This window comes from Ambystoma mexicanum, chromosome 1p, assembly GCF_040938575.1.
Source record: "Ambystoma mexicanum isolate Mex_15411 chromosome 1p, UKY_AmexF1_1, whole genome shotgun sequence".
Lineage (NCBI taxonomy): Eukaryota > Metazoa > Chordata > Amphibia > Caudata > Ambystomatidae > Ambystoma > Ambystoma mexicanum.
In genome coordinates this window covers 202,651,320-202,673,131 of record NC_090921.1, presented here as the reverse complement: position 1 = coordinate 202,673,131, position 21,812 = coordinate 202,651,320, and the positions used below count along the sequence as shown (strand labels likewise).

The following is a 21,812-nucleotide window of genomic DNA, read 5'->3' as shown; positions in this document are numbered from 1 at the left end:
CCCCTCACTGCTGGGGGGTGGCGGTACTGGGGGACATGAGTGTGGGCCTGCTGCAGGTGCCCCTCACTGCTGGGGGTGCAGGGGGACATGGGTGGGACATGAGTGGGGGCCTGCTGGCCGGTGCCCCTCACTGCTGGGGGGTGGGGGTGCTGGGGGACATGAGTGGGGACCTGCTGGCAGGTGCCCCTCACTGCTGGGGGGTGGGGGTGCTGGTGGACATGAGGGAGGGCCTGCTGGCAGGTGCCCCTCACTGCTGGGGGGTGAAGGTGCTGGGGGACATGAGTTGGACATGAGTGGGGGCCTGCTGGCAGGTGCCCCTCACTGCTGGGGGATGGGGGTGCAGGGGGACATGAGTGGGGGCCTGCTGGCAGGTGCCCCTCACTGCTGGGGGGTGGGGGTGCTGGGGGACATGAGTGGGGGCCTGCTGGCAGGTGCCCCTCACAGCTGGGGGATGGGGGTGTTGGGGGACATGAGTGGGACATAAGTGGGGGCCTGCTGGCAGGTGCCCCTCACTTCTGGGGGTGGGGGTGCATGGGGACATGAGTGGGTGTCTGCTGGCAGGTGCACCTCACTGCTGGGGGGTAGGGGTGCTGGGGGTCATGAGTGGGACATGAGTGAGGGCCTGCTGGCAGGTGCCCCTCACTGCTGGGGGGTGGAGGTGCTGGGGGACATGAGTTGGACATGAGTGGGGGCCTGCTGGCAGGTGCCCCTCACTGCTGGGGGATGGGGGTGCAGGGGGACATGAGTGGGGGCCTACTGGCAGGTGCCCCTCACTGCTGGGGGGTGGGGGTGCTGGGGGACATGAGTGGGGGCCTGCTGGCAGGTGCCCCTCACTGCTGGGGGGTGGCGGTACTGGGGGACATGAGTGTGGGCCTGCTGCAGGTGCCCCTCACTGCTGGGGGTGCAGGGGGACATGGGTGGGACATGAGTGGGGGCCTGCTGGCCGGTGCCCCTCACTGCTGGGGGGTGGGGGTGCTGGGGGACATGAGTGGGGACCTGCTGGCAGGTGCCCCTCACTGCTGGGGGGTGGGGGTGCTGGTGGACATGAGTGAGGGCCTGCTGGCAGGTGCCCCTCACTGCTGGGGGGTGGAGGTGCTGGGGGACATGAGTTGGACATGAGTGGGGGCCTGCTGGCAGGTGCCCCTCACTGCTGGGGGATGGGGGTGCAGGGGGACATGAGTGGGGGCCTACTGGCAGGTGCCCCTCACTGCTGGGGGGTGGGGGTGCTGGGGGACATGAGTGGGGGCCTGCTGGCAGGTGCCCCTCACAGCTGGGGGATGGGGGTGTTGGGGGACATGAGTGGGACATAAGTGGGGGCCTGCTGGCAGGTGCCCCTCACTTCTGGGGGTGGGGGTGCATGGGGACATGAGTGGGTGTCTGCTGGCAGGTGCACCTCACTGCTGGGGGGTGGGGGTGCTGGGGGTCATGAGTGGGACATGAGTGGGGGGCCTGCTGGCAGGTGTCCCTCACTGCTGGGGGGTGGGGGTGCTGGGGGACATGAGTGAGACATGAGTGGGGGCCTGCTGGTAGGTTCCGCTCACTGCTTGCGGGTGGGGGTGCAGGGGGACATGAGTGGGGGCCTGCTGGCAGGTGCCCGTCACTGCTGGGGGGTGGGGGTGCTGGGGAACATGAGTTGGTGATCATATTGCAAGGTGACATGTGGCTTGGCTGGGGAGCATGCCCATGGTGGATGGGCTGCCTGCGGGACATGACCAGGGGTGCAGGGTAGTCCCCTGTGGTGTGGGCTGCCTGCAGGGGCCATGTAGGGGGTAGAGGGGACACCTGGGAGGACCCACACTGCCAATTCACGTGTAGGACTCCCCGCGCACCACACTGGATACATGTACCCCGCTCTGACAGCAAAATCCTGCGTGAAACTTCACACGCTCCCCCGAAATACAAGTACCCCACTCTGACAGCAAAATCACGTGTGAAACTTCACGCGTACCCCAGAAATACACGTACCCCGCTCGCACAGGGCCAATCGCGTGTGACACTTCCCGTGAACCCCAGTAATACACGTACCCCGCTCGCACAGGGCCAATCGCGTGTGAAACTTCCCGCGAACCCCAGTAATAAACGTACCCCGCTCGCACAAGGCCAATCGCGTGTGAAACTTCCCGCGAACCCCACTACCCGGTCGCACAAGGCCAATCGCATGTGAAACTTCCCGCGAACCCCAGTAATACACGTACCCCGCTCGCACAGGGCCAATCGCGTGTGAAACGTCCCGCGAACCCCGGTAATACACGTACCCCACTCGCACGAGGCCAATCGCGTGTGAAACTCCCGTGAACCCCAGTAATAAATGTACCCCGCTCGCACAGGGCCAATCGTGTGTGAAACTCCCGTGAACCCCAGTAATAAATGTACCCCGCTCGCACAGGGCCAATCGTGTGTGAAACTTCCTGCGAACCCCAGTAATACACGTACCCCACTCGCACAGGGCCAATCACGTGTGAAACTTCCCGCGAACCCCAGTGATACACGTACCCCGCTTGCAAAGGGCCAATCGCATGTGAAACTTCCCGCAAACCCCAGTAATACACGTACCCCGCTCGCACAGGGCCAATCGTGTGTGAAACTTCCAGCGAACCTCAGTAATACATGTACCCCGCTCACACAGGGCCAATCGCGTGTGAAACGTCCCGCGAACCCCGGTAATACACGTACCCCGCTTGCACAGGGCCAATCGCGTGTGAAACATCCCGCGAACCCCAGTAATACACATACCCCGCTCGCACAGGCCCAATCCCGTGTGAAACTTCCCGCGAACCCCAGTAATACACATACCCCGCTTGCACAGGGCCAATCGCGTGTGAAACTTCCCGTGAACCCCAGTAATACACGGACCCCGCTCGCACAGGGCCAATCGCATGTGAAACTTCCCGCGAACCCCAGTAATAAACGTACCCCGCTCGCACGAGGCCAATCGCGTGTGAAACTTCCCGCGAACCCCACTACCCGCTCGCACAAGGCCAATCGCATGTGAAACTTCCAGCGAACCCCGGTAATACACGTACCCCGCTTGCACAGGGCCAATCACGTGTGAAACATCCCGCGAACCCCAGTAATACACGTACCCCGCTCGCACAGGGCCAATCACGTGTGAAACATCCCGCGAACCCCAGTAATACACGTACCCCGCTCGCACAGGCCCAATCCCGTGTGAAACTTCCCGCGAACCCCAGTAATACACATACCCCGCTCGCACAGGGCCAATCGCGTGTGCAACTTCCCGCAAACCCCAGTAATACACATACCCCGCTCGCACAGGGCCAATCGCGTGTGCAACTTCCCGTGAACCCCAGTAATACACGTACCCCGCTCGCACAGGGCCAATCGCGTGTGAAACTTCCCGCAAACCCCAGTCATAAACGTACCCCGCTCGCACAAGGCCAATCGCGTGTGAAACTTCCCGCGAACCCCACTACCCGCTCGCACAAGGCCAATCGCATGTGAAACTTCCCGCGAACCCCAGTAATACACGTACCCCGCTCGCACAGGGCCAATCGCGTGTGAGACTACCCCCGCAGCGGGGTACGTGTATTCGGAGGGGTGCGCGGGGAGTTTTACAGGCGTTTTCGAGGTTGTGAGCCTGTGCGCCATGTACAGGATTTGTCCGCTGTACATGGCGCACGGGGAGGGGTTGGGGGTGTAACTGGCGCTGCTGCAGGGTCTATGCGCCACTCTGTGCCACGGCTGGTTTTGTATGTTAAAATCCATGAATACGCTGTGCGCGGGAATGGATTTTAGAGCACTCGGCTGGCGCAGAAAGTTCCATGCGCACACTGTGCACCAGCCATGTGCGCCACTTGTGCGCTGAATTCTATGAATATCCCCGTCTATCTTAACAACAGCACAACACTGCCTTTAAGGTCAGAAAATGTGGGGCGCAAAGTAGGAATGGAGAAATCAATGAGCCACCATTCACGTCAGCTCAGAGGCCACAGCAATCGTCTCATTACCGCCCAGCCGGCCCCGCTCTGCTCTTTTTCTTTGTAGGTCGAATGTGCCAGCCTGCTCCCCGCCATGTTGGCTGTAGACACGGCTGAACTTGCTAAGCCGATTCGGGACCTTCCATTAATTGTAATGTCATCAGATTCACACAATCATCTGTTGGGATGTTCTGATCAGCCATTTCGACGAAATCAGGATCTCAATACCCTTTGGATTAAAATATCAGATCAATATTCACGTTCATCGTTGCTCACGCCACCACGTCCGTCCTCGTCCACCACCAGTCCAGTTCATTGGCACGCGGCAGAACAATTTTGGCCTGTCCATGCCACAAATTCAGCAACATAAATGGCTGAAACCACCTCAGTGACAGCCTCAGAATGCCAGGAAATGCCCCTAAATTCTAGGTGAGTCCCCGAGATAGAAATGTAGAGAAGCGTCATTGGATATATAGTTTGTGGTTGAAACTCAGGTCCCACATTACTCCATTGTTTACCTGAGGGCCGGTAGGCATCCCCAATTCTGTTTCACTTTAATGAAAACAGTTTAATTGGCGCATCAAGTGCCTTGGATTTGTTTTCATTTTAAAGTTAAAACTTTCAAACTTGTGCAATACGTCAGGCATGTGTTCCTCATGCATGACTTACACATTGGGTAAATTGCCCACAAGAAAACACATACCTCTTTCTCTTTGTGTAAATGAGCAATCTCGTGTCTGAGCTCTTACAGACGCAATATGCCGATGTAACTATGCATGGTCAATGTGGGTCAATGTTACATAGCTTACACATGTCATAAACAGGCATGCTCGACTTCGCCTCCAAAATGACGCACAGATATTAAAAGAAGTGGTGAGGATAAACTTTGCAGAAGCCATCTCCACTCCCGTGCTCCCAGAGCACTCGATGCCCCCTCTTTAAGTCACATTCCAATTCCCAAACCCACTTACCTATATTTACCTGAAAACTATCTCCTGCAGGTTCAATTGAAAAGGCTTGCTTGTATTATGTGGTGTCCTGACTGCACTAGACATCGAAAGCAATGCAATTGTGGGCTGGTACAGGATATTACGGTTCTATTTCAATCACAGGTTGGCCTGACTCCCCCAAAATGTGAGGGACTTTGAACTCCACAAAATGTATTAGGTTTGAATTTCCTCCAAAGTAGTTGACCCATGCATGCTTCGTTATAACATATGCATGCAATTAGAGAACTATGCGCGTCTGGCACATAGCTATTGAGTCAATTAAGGCTAAGTACAATCTATAATCATGAAGCTGTACACGTTTGATGATTGCCCTATAGCAGGGGCCTGCAATCTGTGCCACTCCACATGTTTTGGACCGCAACTTCCATGATTCCTCACCATTGACTATTGTGCCTGGGGTTGATGGGGGTTGTAGTCCAAAACATCTGAAGAGCCAACGGTTGCAGACACCTGCCCTATAGTAATTATACTGGAGGCAGGTATCAAAAATAAATCCTAAACATGTGAACCCTCACCTCATTCTAGTATATTCAGGATGGATTCAAGATTGCAGCGCAGGCTGGATAATGCTCATTTAATCGCAGTTGCAACTAGTAGGACAGAAAGTTCCAGCAAATGGAAGGATGTTGAAATACCTATTCAAACATGGTGTCTTGATCGGCTTGTACATTGCAACTATTCAGACAATCTGATAGATTATCATGCAAAAGGAAGCAATGTGGGTACTTTCGGTTAAGGCTGTTGGCATGCAGCATACCCAAAATAACAATGTATACATATATGATAAATATATGATAATCCTAGGCTTTATATTGAAGTAAATAGTGAAAGTGTGCACTATTCAATAGTCATGTGACTAAAAATGTTACTAAACCCCAATAAAAGTGAAATGAAATGGCCATGCATAATACCTTTTTCACTTCTCTTCTGCAGACTCGACAGAATGTTCCAAGTGCACCTGGGATCAGTGGCCCAATGCCCGACAGGACCGTTGCCTACTTAAGATAATAGAGTTCCTCTCCTATGACGAACCTCTAGGAGCTGGCCTGGCAGCTATCTGCATTCTCTGCTCACTAATGCCTGTTGGCATTCTGGGACTCTTCATTTATCATAGGAACACCCCCATTGTCAAAGCCAATAACCGCTCTCTCAGCTACCTCCTGCTCCTCTCCCTCACCCTGTGCTTTCTGAGCTCAATGGCTTTCATTGGCTACCCCACCCCAGTGAAATGCCTTCTCCGCCAGGCTGCCTTTGGCATTGCCTTCACTCTTTCAGTATCTGGCATCTTGGCCAAAACCATCATGGTGGTCATTGCCTTCAATGCCACAAAACCCAATAGTCACTTAAGAAGATGGGTTGGGCCTCGTTTGTCATATGCCCTCATCTGTTTTTGCACGCACCTTCAGGTTCTACTGACTGCTTCTTGGTTGAGCCTCTCCCCTCCGTTCTCACAATATAACATATACACTGAACCTGGAAAGATAATAGTTGAATGTAACGAGGGGTCCTCCCTTGCATTCTGGTGCATGCTGGGATATCTTGGACTTCTTTCCTCCATCAGTTTCCTAGTAGCCTTCCTGGCTAGAAAGTTGCCTGACAGTTTCAATGAGGCCAAATTCATCACCTTCAGCATGCTGGCCTTCCTCAGTGTCTGGCTTTCCTTCTTTCCTGCCTACCTCAGCACCAAGGGCAAGTACATGGTGGCCATGGAGATCTTCGCCATCTTGTCTTCCAGCTCTGCTTTGGTTTCCTGTATATTCTTTCATAAATGCTATATCATCCTGTTTAGGCCAGAGATGAACACAAGAGAATATCTGATGGGAAGGGAAACGGGAATCAGGAAGGAAACTGCTCAGTAGTCTGACAACTAATCACCTAAAATTTGTCACCAGATGTTCGTATAAGATGTTCCTCATGTATAACCAATTATGAAAGGTTGGCAAGAAAAAAGAACTTAGCAATGCATATATAAAGCAACATCTTGTATGTTCTTCCTCAAATAGCTTCTCCCTGGCACTCCCCCCCTCTCCTCTCCCTCTGCACTTTGCCCTGTAGCCTAGCACGATCTGAATGACACAAGGCCTAGTAAGATAGTTTGTCTTGTGTACCCTTTGTTTTCTCTCCCTTGTCTTGTTGCGCCTAGCAAAGAAACACGTGTGTACAGGCGAGTTATAAATGACATATATCATATCATAACACCCTGCTTTTTTGGGAAAAAGAGAGATTCGCCTAAAAAGCAGAAAATTGAGATAATATTCCTTTTGCGACGAAGCAAAATTGAAGTGAATTTTTTGCCCATTTCCTTCATATAGTTATACATTATTATACAATGAAGCTTTAAAACAACAGACTTTTCCTTAAGACAATTCTTTTTTTTAAGCCGGTACGTCCCCATTCCCATTTGAGCCGCCATAGGGCTCAATGGGAATGGGGAGGATGGTAGCAGCGGTACCGTATATAATGGTACCATTGCTACCATCATCTTCTGCTCACGGATGGCGGTACGGCCACCTGGTCAGACCAGGTGGCTACAGTTCCATGTCATTTCATCATGGGATTTTTTTTGCGTGGTTTTTTACCGCCATTTTTTTACAGAAAAAAAACATCACATTTTTGTACAATTATTTTTGGGGGGGTTCCACCCCCAAACCCTCTATAACATTTAATTGTTCATGTATTCACAAACACCCACACCCCATATATATAATTGTCTAACCACCCTAAAAAATTCCATGTTTTTTTTTAAATACATTTGCGGTAAAAAATGCCGCAAAAAAAACATCCTGCGATGAAAGGTCATCGTACTGTGGCTGTAAGGGCACCCGCAAGCAGAAGTCCTAGTATGGCGGTATGGTAGCAACGGTGCCGGTAGTGATACCGGTGCCGTTGTTGCCTTACCGCCATACTCCTAATGAGGCCCATTGTCTTTATTTCCAACACTGGAGCAAGCCACATAAAGCTGACCATGAGAAAAGCATGAATCCTGTAAATCGGTTCCAGCTATTTTGAATTTGAGCATTGAGATTGTGCAGAAATATTATTGGTGTCCCAATCTACAGCTGAAGCAGCAGCAACGTCAACATAAGCGCCATACTTGTAGGCCTGAAGGGTGTAAGCTTGAAGTGACGTTCTCGTACGTGTACGGTTGAAGCAGGAAAGCTGTTCAGATGGCATACTTTGAACAGCTTCTTTGGGAAATTAAGTTTCTGTAATTATCATGAGAGAATTGCCACAATGTGATGTACAACGTCATTGCAGACACTATTGAGGAGACGTGCCGTTTCCTGTCCCCCACATTACTACAAAAGCACTGTTTTGTGTCACCTGCAAGACTTCTAAAGTGAGTGTCGCTAATATCAGCTAGAAAGTTTAGGAACAATGACCTGCTGAACTTTAGGAACAATGAACGAAGAACTATGGCAGAACTACGGTGCAAAGAGCCATATGGCAGTGGTAAGTATTGCAGAACGCTTAAAAAATAAATTCTCTGAAAAAGGTATATATTATACTTTTTACATTGTCTACACCATGGAACCTACCCACATGCCACATTCCAGGCTTGTATCATGTTGGGAAGTATGCTGAACATTTCGAAAAGACACACACACAAATACACAACTCTTTTATATATATGTTATTTTATGTTATTGCAATTTGTAAAGCGCACGGTCACCCAGAGGCATCATGGCGCTAGAAAAGGAGGCTGCTCAGCCGAGAGAGAACCAATGGAAGACCAGAGCTTAGAACAGGTAGGTTTTCAGAGCTCTTCTAAAACCAAGATGGTCGGCAATGGCTTTCAGTACCAGGGGGAGACTGTTCCACAGTTTGGGCGCGGCAATAGAAAATGCTCCGCCGCCAAGCCTTTTCCGATTAGCTTTAAGAACAATCAACTGGTTAGAGCTCGCAGAACGGAGATCCCGAATCGGTATATATCTAGTGAATTTAGTCTGTAGAAATTCAGCACCCTGGCCATGAATAGCCCGGTGGACAATGCACAGACTTGAAATGGATTCGCTGCTTCACTGGCAGCCAGTGAAGTTGGAGTAGGACTGGCGTAATGTGAGCCCCATAAGGGGAGCCAGTGGCTAGCCTGGCTGCAAGGTTCTGCATTCGCTGGAGACGATGGATGAGACCAATCGGTTGTGCCAAATATAATGAATTACAATAGTCCAGCCGTGAGAGCACTAACGCAGCCACCACGGGAGGATGAAGGGCTTCAGGGATCAAAGGCATGACCCTCTTAAGGACCCAGATCTGATGATGGGTGGACTGACAGACGGCCGCCACCTGGTTAGCCATAGACAAGGAGGCGGAGAGGAGAACCCCCAGGTTCTTCACTTTACTAACTGGGCCAGGCAAGGGGCCCAGAGAGCAAGGCCAGAAAGCAGGGGTCCATAGTAGGGGACTAGGAGGATATCCTACTAACAAAACCTCCGTCTTGTCCCCATTAAGCTTTAACCAGTTCTGATCCATCCATATCCCGACTGCACTAAGACAGTCATGGAGGCAGGCTGCAGCCTCGGATTGATCCTGATCCAAGCGAATTAAGATTTGTGTGTCATCCACATAGGAATAACAGTTAAGCCCATAAGAACGGATGAGACAAATCAGGGCCCAAATATATATATTAAACAAAATCGGGGACAGAGAGGATCCCTGAGGGACCCCACAGGTGAGGGAGCATGGAGTAGATAGAAAAAGAGGCATTGCAAGGGTCTGCGTGCGATCCAAAAGAAAAGCAGTGAACCAGGCAAGAACAGAGCCGGAGATCCCAATCTGTGAGAGGCGAGAGAGGAGGATGGAATGGTCTACCGTGTCGAAAGCGGCAGAGAGTTCTAACCAGATCAGAGCCCCAGCTCCTCCTGCATCTACAAGTCTGGACAAATCATCTTGCACAGAGACAAGGACACTCTTGGTACCTCTACCTGGCCTGAAACCAGCCTGTGCATGATCAAGGACTTTAGAGGACTCCAGAAAAGAGGAAGTAAAGGAGTAACCAACGATTCCAAAAGTTTAGACAGAAAAGGGAGAAGAGAAATAGGATAGAAATTAGCCGGGACAGTGGGGTCCAAGGAGGGCTTCTTCAGGAGAGGAATAACCCTTGCATATTTCAACTCTGATGGCACTAGGCCAGTCTGGTAAGAGTTATTTATCGCCCTCGTGATGTCAGATAAAAAGTCAGGGGCATTCGTTTTCATCATAACAGCTGGAATAGCATCCTCAGGGGATGATGATTTGATCTTCAAGATGGCCGCCAAGACTTCTGCCTCGGTGAACAGGGGGAAAGAAGACAACTCGCAGGAGTGTCAGCGGGAAGAATTTGGACAATGAACTGATTCATCTATTGTAAAAACAAATTTTCGTTCAGCCCCAAACCAAAATGAAAAAACTGCAAATTATTAATGCTTATGTCTTTTTTGCTAAATGTTTAGTTAATTGACAAATAAGCAAACACATGTAGTTGTAAACATAAAATCGCTAGCTGCAGGTAAGTACAATAACCAAATTTATCTTTAAGCATAACATGACAAATATATGCTTTGGACCAAGAGGGAAGTAGATATTATGTCACTATATTGAAAAAGTAAGATTCAGAATAACTATAAAAAATTAGCAAAATGCGAAGGTGCGTCTCTCAAAACTAAAATGGCGCATAGAAGATAAACACGGAAAACAACCGAAGAAAAACGAAGCATGCCTGTCCCAAATCAAAATGGCGCATAGACGCGATCACGTAATCACGCGATACATCAAACACGAGATATTTTGCCCAAAAATAAAAACTAAATGAGGGATTAAAAACATCAGGTACAATTGACAAGAACACGATTATACTTTTCTAGCAAAGATAGTCACAGCAGGAAAGACAAGTCGTGTCATTTCCTGACCAAATGGTGGATTAGTGATCACGTGATCGAATCCAACACCTGACCGCAACCCCATCTACTATAAAAGAGGAAGGCAAAACAGGTAAGCACATCGGTTATCAGGCCGAAAGCGGGATTGTTTACAGAGAACGAGAGATACAATTCAAAGAGGGAAAGAGCAAAAGGTGAGTAAACAATAGACTTTATTTAACATATAGGTATATCTTTTTTTTTTTAAATTCAAAATTTATTGATTTTATACAGATTCAACAATCACTTACATACAGAATTTGTCAATAGGATATTAGAAAAAGCATGTAAGGTGAATACCGTCTTCGTATGACATGTGTAATAATTCTTAAGAATCGAACAGTATAGCAAATAAGATCTGTAAAACCCAGTCTCACTCCTCCCCTCTCCCCCCCCCCTCTAATACCTCCAAGTACGGGATTGAAAAACAACATGAAACAGCGAGATAACACCAGAAAGCATCGAGTACAGATCTGATATCCGACCAGGATCCATAACATGGCCCAAGGAACCGCCACAACTAGAATCATCATTCATTATCAATATTGACACAGGTCACAACAATATTATGCACACATTGTCTTTACAAGGCGTGTTTGGCTCTGAACTCAGACCAGGCACTTTCGACATCAGTAAGATCTCCGTGTAGGGCGGCAGTCAGGCATTCCATTCTATAGAGAGTTTGGGTGACCCCAAGCCACTCGGTTTTACTAGGGAGCTTGGGCCTCTTCCATACCATAGTGAGACAGGCTCGTGCAGCCATCAATAGACCATATACCATCCTAGGTGCTTTTACGACCTTGTCTCCCGTTTCGATCAAACCAAACAGGATAAACATTGGCTGCTGCACCCTTCCTTCATTGTCCAGGTCCCTGATCCAGCTAAGAACCTCCGACCAGTAAGTCTGGACCACTGCACACCCCCACCACATGTGCCAATAATCAGGTATATCTTTTTAAACTGAGTCAAGACAGCATAAAATGACAATTGTCCCTCTTCTTCTAGCTTTGCTTCTAAAAACCATAAATTGGGACAGCTTTAAAACGAACAACTTTTCCCAAAGTAAAAACTAGACAAATGTAGCGGCACAGGGGAAGAAACAAGTGTAAGTGAAAGAATTCTAATTATTTACAGGTTTTTCGTGCTTGCTACATGAATTGTTAAATTATCCTAAAAAGCAATCAAAGTTGAAACCGCCATTATTAGAAATGTTTACAACACACTGTCAAAGAATTCTGAATCAAAAAATGTTTCTTTCTATTTTTTTCCCTTTTTAGACATACAATTGCATTGCTAAAAAAAACGTGTAAAGTCCCTCCTGAAGATCTATCTGAAAAAATAAGATAGTGAAACACGTGTAGAGGGCATAGAATTGAAAACATGAGGGCATAGAATTGAAAGCATTGACTAAGCAATTTGGAAAATAAAATTTGTTGTGCTGAGGGCGCAAGACACAAGGTTCCTGTCTTTCTTTATGAAAAGACAACATTATTGAAGTGTCAGCGGGAAGAGAAGGGACAAAACAAGTGGTGTCGGGAGGCAATAAAGCGAGAGATTTTTCGATGTTGGCTCGAATAAAGTCAATTTTAGTAATAAAAAAAGAAGCCAAGTCCTTACACAATTCCTGGGAAGGTTTAACCATAGAGGTAAGAGTCTCCGAGGAGGCTAGCGAGTGCACAATGGAAAAAAGAGCCTTAGGCTTGCACAGCGCGTGTTCAATTTTCTGGGCGAAAAAACTGGATTTCGTCAGTTTTACGCTGGTCAGATAGGTGGCCAAATTAAGTTTATATAGCTCTATAAGCGCGGGACTATAGCATGCACGCCATTTGCGCTCGGCTTGCCTAAGTTGAAGGCGGGATGGTCGGAGCTGGTCTGTGAACCAACGTTGAGCGGGGAGCCTACGACCCTGAGTCAATTTCAAAGGAGCATAAAGATTGGCTGCGGACACCAGAGAATGAGAGAGGGCAGTCAGTGATAATGCTTTCAGAGGGGCACAATTAGAGGTAATATGGGCACTAAGTGCTCATATTACCTATTAGAGATTAGACCATATTAGAGATGTATATTAGTTTGGCCACTCCAGTAAATTTTAGATGTGTTTCTACACTTGCAATGACTCAGTTATTCCTCTTTTTAACATGCAAGTCATTTAGCATAATCTGTTTAATCGCAACAACTCTTGTAAATTCATGCGGCATGGGGAGTGGCAACCAACTTAAATCTAGAAGTGAGAATAGTGTCTGGAGAAACGTTCACCAAACATGAGGTCACTAACGAATGCAGTAAACACTGCTGTATATTTTAATAATGCATTAAATTATTCCATGATTGGCTTGATCATAGACAAAAATGATGATACCATGTGTGTATGAGATAAAGTCTCTTATTTTATTCGTATTCATTTTCCATATTAGTCTTGCAGAGGCCTTAGCCACTGATGCATTTGGGACCTAGGTCCTTCTTCAGAGTGGGCTCTACAAATACAATATCATACAGGGATGTTTTGATAGCTTGCTTATAAGTCAGTCAGGAAATGCACATCTCTACTTCAATATGTTACCATGTGGCATCACGCACAAAATAACATAATTGTACCTGCGGCTTTGGAAAATCAAATAAATGTGTTTGTTCTAGAGGTCGTGTCACGCATCCTTCCTGCAATGTAAATGTGTAAATGTGAGGCTACTTGTTCGCTAAAACTAAAATATATTTACTTAGTTCTCAAAGAAAGAGTCATGTATGCACAGAATGACTCCTAGCCCACCATGTCGATGGGCAGTGATGTTATAAAGGGGATTGTAGTCTGGTGTAGACTAGAAATGCTAATGGTGAAAAGCATACCGCACTTGAGAGATGTGTCACCTATCAATGTTAATGGTGCTGATTAAATGCTGCAGACCAGAGTTAAAGAGTTTTTTTTTAAATTTAACTAATTTAATTTAATTAAAAGAAAAGCAAAGCAGCAGTCCTGTGATCTTATTTGGCATGAGGGCATTTAGACGTGACTGCAATGTCAGCCACGTCCAAAAATCCCTTGCACCAAAATTACAGTGCCGGAATGGTTTTCGCTCCGAAAAGGGCGCTGCAGCGGAATGGCCGTGCAAAATCAGAGTGCAGCAAAATGACGGCACCGAAAACGGGTGTACAGCTTGGAGCATGCAGCTGTACCAAAGTGTGTGGACCATGGCAAATAATTTCATCTCACTGCGCTTTGCCTAAAAATATTGTGGGCCTGATTCATGGAATTTCTTGCACGGTTCAAAGTGACTTTGTACTGCTGAAAGGTGACTTTGCACTGCCGACACAAAACCCGATACATGAAACCGTGCAAAGTGTATTTTTGCTTTGCAAAGTCAGTGCAGTCATTTTGTACTGCAAAAATGACATTGTGCTGACTTTACACTGGAAAAATACACTTTGCACAGTTCTATGAATCAGGGTTTGTGTTGGCAGTGCAAAGCCACTTTTCAGCAGTGCTAAGACACTTTGAACTGTGCAAAAAAATCCATGAATCGGGTCCTAAGCATATTCATTAATCTGCATCCTTATTGGTGCTCACAGAGTCGAAGCTTTGTATGCCCCCCGTGGTGTAGAAAGTGAAACATACTTCCTAGTTCTACTTCCGGATTACAAGCTCACAAGACCATAGCAGAGAGAGCGAATTGTTTATGAGTTTAGTATGTTCTTATATGTGTTTTTTCATCACATGACAACACTGCAGGCCTCTGAGGTGGTGTTTCAAGTTAGTGTAGACTCGCACACACAGGATATAGCCAACTAGGCTGATTTAGGTGAGCAGAAAAAAAAAAGACTATTCAGATTGTTCATTTCTCTTGGAGTGAGATTAAACACAGTGCTTCCTTTCTGTGGCCAGTGCATGCCCCTACCATCGCACTGCACTGAAATGAGTCACTGGCTGAAAACACCACATTTTGTATTTGGAGGGTGAGAGCCCATTGAAGTGAATGGGCATTTAGGGGGCTAGGCGGGTGAGTGAACTACAGGGTCTTTGATTTACCAAAATGCCAGGGGTAGCGGAAGTGACATCACATACCTGATGACATCACAGTAAATTATGTCACATGACCTTTCACCCGGATGGCAACAGTTCCTCTTTAACCCCGCTGACATCATCAGAAGTGGCTTGCGAGTGTAAAAAAAGTACATGGTAATGGTATGGTAATGTGTATTTGTAAAGCGCCTATACACAAGGCAAGTGTTTCAAATCGTTCAAGGAGGGAGGGCACAAGTGGAGAAAAAAAACAACAGTCATTCAGTGCCCTTGAATTTCTGAACGATACAAGTCTGAACAGGCAGAGTAAGTGCATATCATACAATTAACAGTGTCGATAACAGCAAATAGGTCTAAAGACAATTCTGCAGTTTTTCCAAGTACATTGTGGCACAACCATGCAAGGAGGGAAGACAGGGAAGATAGATGGACAATCTCAGGCATGGAACGTTCAGATCGTTCAAGTGCACAGACGGTACAGGAAAGTGGTGGGGGGGGGAATCCAAGTGTGCCCAGTAGTCAGAAACTGGGCAAGTGCTGAGAGAATGCCATTCTCATGGGTCATTTGACCAAGTGCAGTAGCAATGAGGCAAGTGCAGGCCTGGAGGCAAGTGCGAGAGGACTGGCGTGGGTGCCAGGGACCTGTGAGACTCTAAGGTAGAGCCGGCAGACAGTGGGCAAGCTGTGTGGAAAAGGAGGGAGAGAGGGATAGCGCAGAGAGAGAGGTTAACAGGGTAGAGGGATAGAGAAGGAAGAAGAGAAGAGCAATGACTTAAGGAGTTTCCGGAATTTAAGGAGATCATGCTCAAGACGGATGGCGGCATGGAGGCTATTCCAGAGGGAGGCCCCTGTTGAGGATAAAGATCTCCCTCCAAATCTCTGCTTGGAGAACCGGCTCACTCACAGAAGGTTGGAGGTAGATGAGCGGAGGGCCCGGGAGGGACAGTATTTAGGTAGGCATTGTTGCACATAGGTAGGTCCCAGGCCCCAGAATGCCTTGTTGACAATGCAGAGGGTCTTGAACTTGATCTTAGCAGCCACGGTGAGCCAGTGGAGAGATTTCAGCACCGGAAATAAGGGAGGTTGAGAAAGAGGCTGTTGCAGTTGCCCAGCCTAGAGAGAACCAGGGCTCTGGAGACAGTGAGCCACTGGGGGAGGTGAGAAAAGGAAGAGTACCTCTGAGGAGGTGCAGCTGGTAGTTGGACTTTTTAAAGATGTCCAAAATGTGAGCAGAAAAGTAGAGAGTGGAGTTGAAGATGTCCCCAAGGATTTTTGCCTCACAGGTGGGTGTGGGTGCAGGGCCCACGGAGGCCACCCAGAGTGAGAGCAGGAGTCCCAATGAAAATTATCTCAGTCTTACGGGCGTTGAGGCAGAGGCTGTTTGCAGCACACCATGACTGAATTTCGGACAGGCAGTCAGATATGAGTGAGGTAGAGGAGGTGGCTGAGGGTAGCCCGAAGGACAGTCGCGTGTCATCCACATAATACTGGAAGTTAGAGATGAAAGTGGCAATCTCGTGTGCCAGGGCAGCCATGTAGACATTGAAGAAACAGGGGCAGAGGTTACGGGAACGTCACAGGTTGAAAGAGTGATAGTAGGGAGAAAGGACCTAAGCTCCACCTGGGATGGGCGGTCAGAAAGGAAGGAGGTTAACCATGCCAGAGCCTGACCTGTGATTCCAAGAGTGTCATGGAGGCGTGCAATCAGGATGTTGTGGTTTACCGTGTCAAAGACAGAGGAGAGGTCAAGAAGAATGAGTGGGTGTTAGTCTCGAGATTTGAGAGCAGGTCTTCACAGGTGCTCACAAGAGAAGTTTCCCTGCCTCTGGATGCTCTAAAGCCAAACTGGTGGTCATGGAGGCAACCAGCAGATTCAGTGTGGAGGGTGAGTTGGGTGGTAGCCAGCTTCTCTAGGAGTTTGCCCAGGAAAGAGGTGATAGAGATAGGGCAGAAGTTTGCCGGAATCGAGGGGTCGGCAGAGGGTTTCTTAAGCAGAGGGTGCACAAGGGAGTGCTCAAGAGAATTTGGGAAACCCTAGTGGCAAAAGAGAGTTGCAGAGATCAGCCAAGGCTGGAGCGAGAGAGTCATTGTTGTCCTTAATGGTTTTGGAGGAACAGGGGTCGACCTGTTTGGATAATGCCTTCATAGACCAGACTTATTTGGCAACCTCATCAAGTGTGACAGGAGTGAGAGAGGGGAGGAGAAGTGGTGGAGGGGCAAAGGGAGGCTCCCGAGGTGTTGGTGTAGGTTGTGGTGTGGAAGTGAGAAAGGAAAGGATATCTTGGGTTTTCATGGTGAAGTGTGCAGCATGGGCCGAGCAAAGGTCCTCGTTGGTGTGACAGAAGAGGAGGCTGCTTCAGGATGAGCCAGTTCCTTACAGACTTTGAAAAGTTTGGCTGTGTTGTTTGATGCCGCAGAGATGCAGGCTTGAATAAAGACTCTTTTCTTGGTGTGGATGCAGAGTCGATCTTGCCTTTGAAGGAGGCAGCAGGCCAGTATGTCAGAGGATCCGGCTGACAAATTCCATTTCCGCTCAGCTGCCATACACTTGCATTTAAGGGCTGCCAGATCAGAGTCGTACCAAGAGTTGCACTTTTTGGAAAGCTTAAGTCGGACCCTCATGACAGGGGCAAGAATATAAAGGGTGTTTGAGATAGAGAGATTGAGGTTAGTGAGTGCTGTGTCAGGGTGGGAGTTAGCCACAGGAGTAGGAGGCAGAGAGTAGGTGGAGGCGAAGGCAGCCACTGTCACTCTTTTCATGGGTCTGGTGATTTTCAAACTGAGCGGTCGTGCCGGGTGTGCCAATGCAAGGGGAGAGGAGAGCTTCATGTGTGAAGAGAGAAGAGAGTGGTCAGTCCAAGAGAGAGAGGTAGTGAGAGTGATAGAGAGAGGTATGTTGGTAGAGATGATAGCATCCAAAGTTGGCCGCTATGTGCATGGAGCCAGAGGGTAAAATAGAGAGGGAGATAGAATCACATAGGTTGCAGAAGGGTCCTGAGGAATCAGGACAGTCCAGATGGATTTTGAGGTCACCCAGCAGGAGGAGTTGAGAGGAGGAGGAGAGTAGAGAGGAGGCCAGGTCAGCCCTTTCCGAGAGGAAGAGAGTGGACTGTCCTGCTGGACGATAGAAGGTGGGCATGAGGAGAGACGATTTAGGAGATAGTGAGAGCCTGCAGGCTAAGGGTTCAAAGAAGGAGGAGGCCTGAGTGGGGATGATAGACACAGGTATCCATTATGGGAAGATCAACGCCACTCCCCTTCCAGAACCCATGGGCCTGGGCACCGAGAGGATTTTGTATCCTTCAGGGAGGAGTGTGTCAAAGCTTGTGACAGAGCTCTCCTCGAACCATGTCTCGGTGATGGTGAGCATATCTAGATCCATGCGTTCAACGAGGTTGCAGATGTCAGACGAGTGTGTGTGAAGCATGACAACATGAAGCGGCTTGCCATCTTTGAAGGTCTCCTGCAAGGGGCCAGGGGATGGTTGTCCCCCCCAAGAGTGGCAAGAGAGCCAGCGGGATAGTTGAAGATAGCAGAGGGTCCAAGGCTGACAGGGGAGCCGGGACAGTGCGGCAGGGCAAGGGTGTCTGTGCAGAGAAGTAGGAGGGCACAGCAGGCAAGGGAGCCTGTGCAGAGGAGGGGTAAGGCACAGTAGTCAAGGGTGCTTGTACAGAGGAGAGGTCGGGCACAGAAGGCAAGGAAGCCTGTGCAGAGGAGGAGAAAGGCACAGCAGACAAGGGTGCCAGTGCAGAGGAGGGGGAAGACACAGCAGGCAAGGGAGCCTGTGCTGAGGAGGAGGAAGGCACAGCAGGCAAGGGAGCCTGTGCAGAGGAGAAGGAAGGCACTGCAGGCAAAGGAGCCTGTGCAGAGGAGGAGGAAGGCACAGCAGGCAAGGGAGCCTGTACAGAGGAGGAGGCAGGCACAGCAGTCAAGGGAGCCTGTGTAGAAGAGGAGGAAGGCACAGCAGGCAAGGGAGCCTGTGCAGACAATGATGCAGGCACAGCAGTCAGGGGTGCCTGTGCAGAGGAGGAGGAAGGCACAGCAGGCAAGGCAGCATGTGCAGAGGAGGAAGAAGGCACATCAGACAGGGGAGCCTGTGCAGTAAAGAAGCTGTTGGCAATGGGAATGAGTCACAGAGAGTGCAAGGCAGCTTGCAGAGTCACCAAAGAGCATGGGGCATCTTGAAGGTGGATGACTTGGGGCAGAAGTAATGTTTTTGCTGGCACAAAGGCAGCCACTAATTAGCAGTATTCACGTGACGGTCAAGTAGGGATGACAGAGTCATGAGGGTCAATGAATGCAAATGTAACAGCACAGTGCATTATCATTAAAAATAGCAGATGAGTTGGGCTTGGGGCACAGCCAGGCATGGACAGGGACAGACAGGGCCTTGAAGTGTGGCCCTACAGGTTGGGGCTGGCTTCCTCGCCTGGCAAGATAAAAAGTAAACGGGCCAATCAGCAGCCTTGTGTACAATGCTCCATTGCAACCCTCGGAGGCACTCTAGTGCTGAGGAAGAGGGTGGCCATTACAGAACACACACACAATGGCCTGACATGCAAAGCCTGATGGTGAAGGCGCAGCAACAATGATTGCAGTGTGCCACCACAAATAAACGTACCACTCACCAACAAAGGTAGAATGCACAGCCGATCACGCTACCACTGGTCAGAAAAAATGTTGTAGAAGAATCAGATGGGTTCCTCCAGTGCGCCCAAGGTTGTGCTGAGGGCGGAGCATGGTAGAGCGGGGAGAATTGCGACCCACACGCTCCGGATGCAAAACGGGAAAAGGACATATATGTACAATTTTCAAATTACCAAATAGGTTTATTTTAGTAACCAACCACATTTTAGCAAGAGGGCTGCCTTCATATGCCATGTATGGGGTCATGATGTCATAGGGTTAGATCCAACAGTATCAACATATGCCGAAGCACTGTTATAGATATGCTACTTCAGCATTGTATGGCCAGTTACTTCCATATTATATCAGTTATAGCTGCATGCCCGGTATTGTCATTATATGCTAAGTAGAGCTTGTGCCTATAAATACACCTTTGGTCATTGAAATCTTGGGGCATGGGCTTTTTTATCTCATGTATACAAGCTATTAGATGAGGCTGGTTGAAATGTCTGTTTGGTCCTCCCATCAGCTGCCCAAGATCTGCATAATCTGAGTGTCATATCCCAGTATGCACTGAATAATCATTGTGAGAAGACCGGTTCTTTGGCACCTGCATTGAATTTCTTGGGCCTTCAAGGTGAATGAACACAAATGTATGTACCTGTGATGCCCATGTGATTTTGGGAGAGTTAAAGAAGCATGGTTTGGCCATACTAGTTGTATCCCTCCTTGGGGCAAATTTGAATTAAAAACTGCTGGTTATTCAGAGCACTACATCAAGGTACTCTTTGTTTATCTGTGCAGTAAGACAGCTCAGCGGGCTGAGTGCTTGCTACTGCAATATATGTTTGATCTGCAGGTCGCAGGTTTGCATCCCGTTAAGGCCAATTCAGTATTTCATTCTTCCAAGGTCGATAAAGGAGTACTTTGGTTGGGATGGTTAATGTATGTAAATTTGTTCTATGTACAGCGCTTAGGTGTAAGCGCTATATAAATAACAAATCATTATCTAACCAACCTAAATTCCAATTGGCAGTTGTGAACGAGACTTCGTTGTACATTATTGCAATCAGAAATTGTGGTCACAAAGTTTTGAGTGGATGAACAATTTGCCTGGGGAGCATTATCTGGTTTTAGATAAACAGACAGGTCGAATCCAGAGATCAGTTTGGCTCAGATCAGTTCAAGAAGAAATCTTTATTGAACAGCTCTGCAGGAGACAAAGCCCTCACCCTCAGAATTCAACAAAATGTTTATATATTGTGTTATGGTCATCTACATTGCCATACACTTTCAGTGAAAGATATTATGATCTCATCAAAGCAAAATCATTGACCCAATGGGGGTCATTCCGAGTAGGGCGCAAAGGGATACTGGGCACCGTTAAGGGCATCGGTGGCGGTAAACCCTTTGCTTTTACCAGGCGTTATGGACGGGATCCGCAAAGGGACTTCAGAGCTAATAACGGTACCATAATTTACGGTACCGTTATTAGCACCCTCCCCATTCCCATTGAGCCCTATGGGGGCTCAAATGGGAATGGGGATTGACATTTTCAATGGGGACTTACCGGTCCCGCAAAGGTCGGACTAGACCAGTAAGTCCCCATTGAACCAGGGCTGACACTGTACCGGTAATGGTAGCGCCATGACTAGCACCAACCTCGGAATGAGGGCCAATGACTGCCTTCGGTGTTCGATTTAGACCCAGGTCTCCAAGGATACACAGTTGCTGGAGAGAAAGCTAGCATCCCGGGCAAGCGGAGTACATCAATGGCTTTGAAGCCTGTCTTTTCAGGACTAGCAAAGTGCAGAGACATTATCCATTTACATCATCCCAAGGATCATGGCGTGAACCAGACTAAATTCTACATTCTTGGTGAGGGACTGTTTGTGATGACACCTGCTGCAGTACCTACACGCCCCGTTAAATTAAAAGGGTTTGTCCATGAGAGTTGAGGTGATGTTAAAGATCTTGCGTCGCACCAGGTTTAGCTACTACGGAGACTTAGAGTCCCTCCACTCCGTTTGTGACAATATATAATGGTTGTGTTGAGCTATCCCTTGATAGTGCGCCGAAAAATAATGGAATGGCAAGTAGTGATGATTAATCAATTCCTGTTTATTTTTGTGATGTTAGAGCCTTTGTGGATGACACGTGTTTCGGCAGAGCTGCCTTTATCGAATCCAGGCTCATTAAATGAAAAGAAAATGAAAAGAAAATGCCATAAGGGAATTTGAAAACACACTAAGAAGAAAAAATATATACATATGTACGTATAGTCATCTGGCTGAGAAATACTACATACAGAAATATCTAAATTGAAATA

The 21,812-nt window shown here is 48.3% G+C and overlaps 1 protein-coding gene across 1 annotated transcript in view; it reads left to right on the top strand.

Annotated features, from left to right (window-relative positions):
- Window positions 1–6,807, top strand: part of LOC138468562 (extracellular calcium-sensing receptor-like) — a 179,556-nt gene extending 172,749 nt beyond the window's left edge. Inside the window, exon 8 of the mRNA XM_069609023.1 lies at window positions 5,882–6,807. Coding sequence (XP_069465124.1) covers window positions 5,882–6,807 — 926 coding nt within the window. The remainder of the gene's footprint in view (window positions 1–5,881) is intronic.
- Window positions 6,808–21,812: the final 15,005 nt, after the last annotated feature.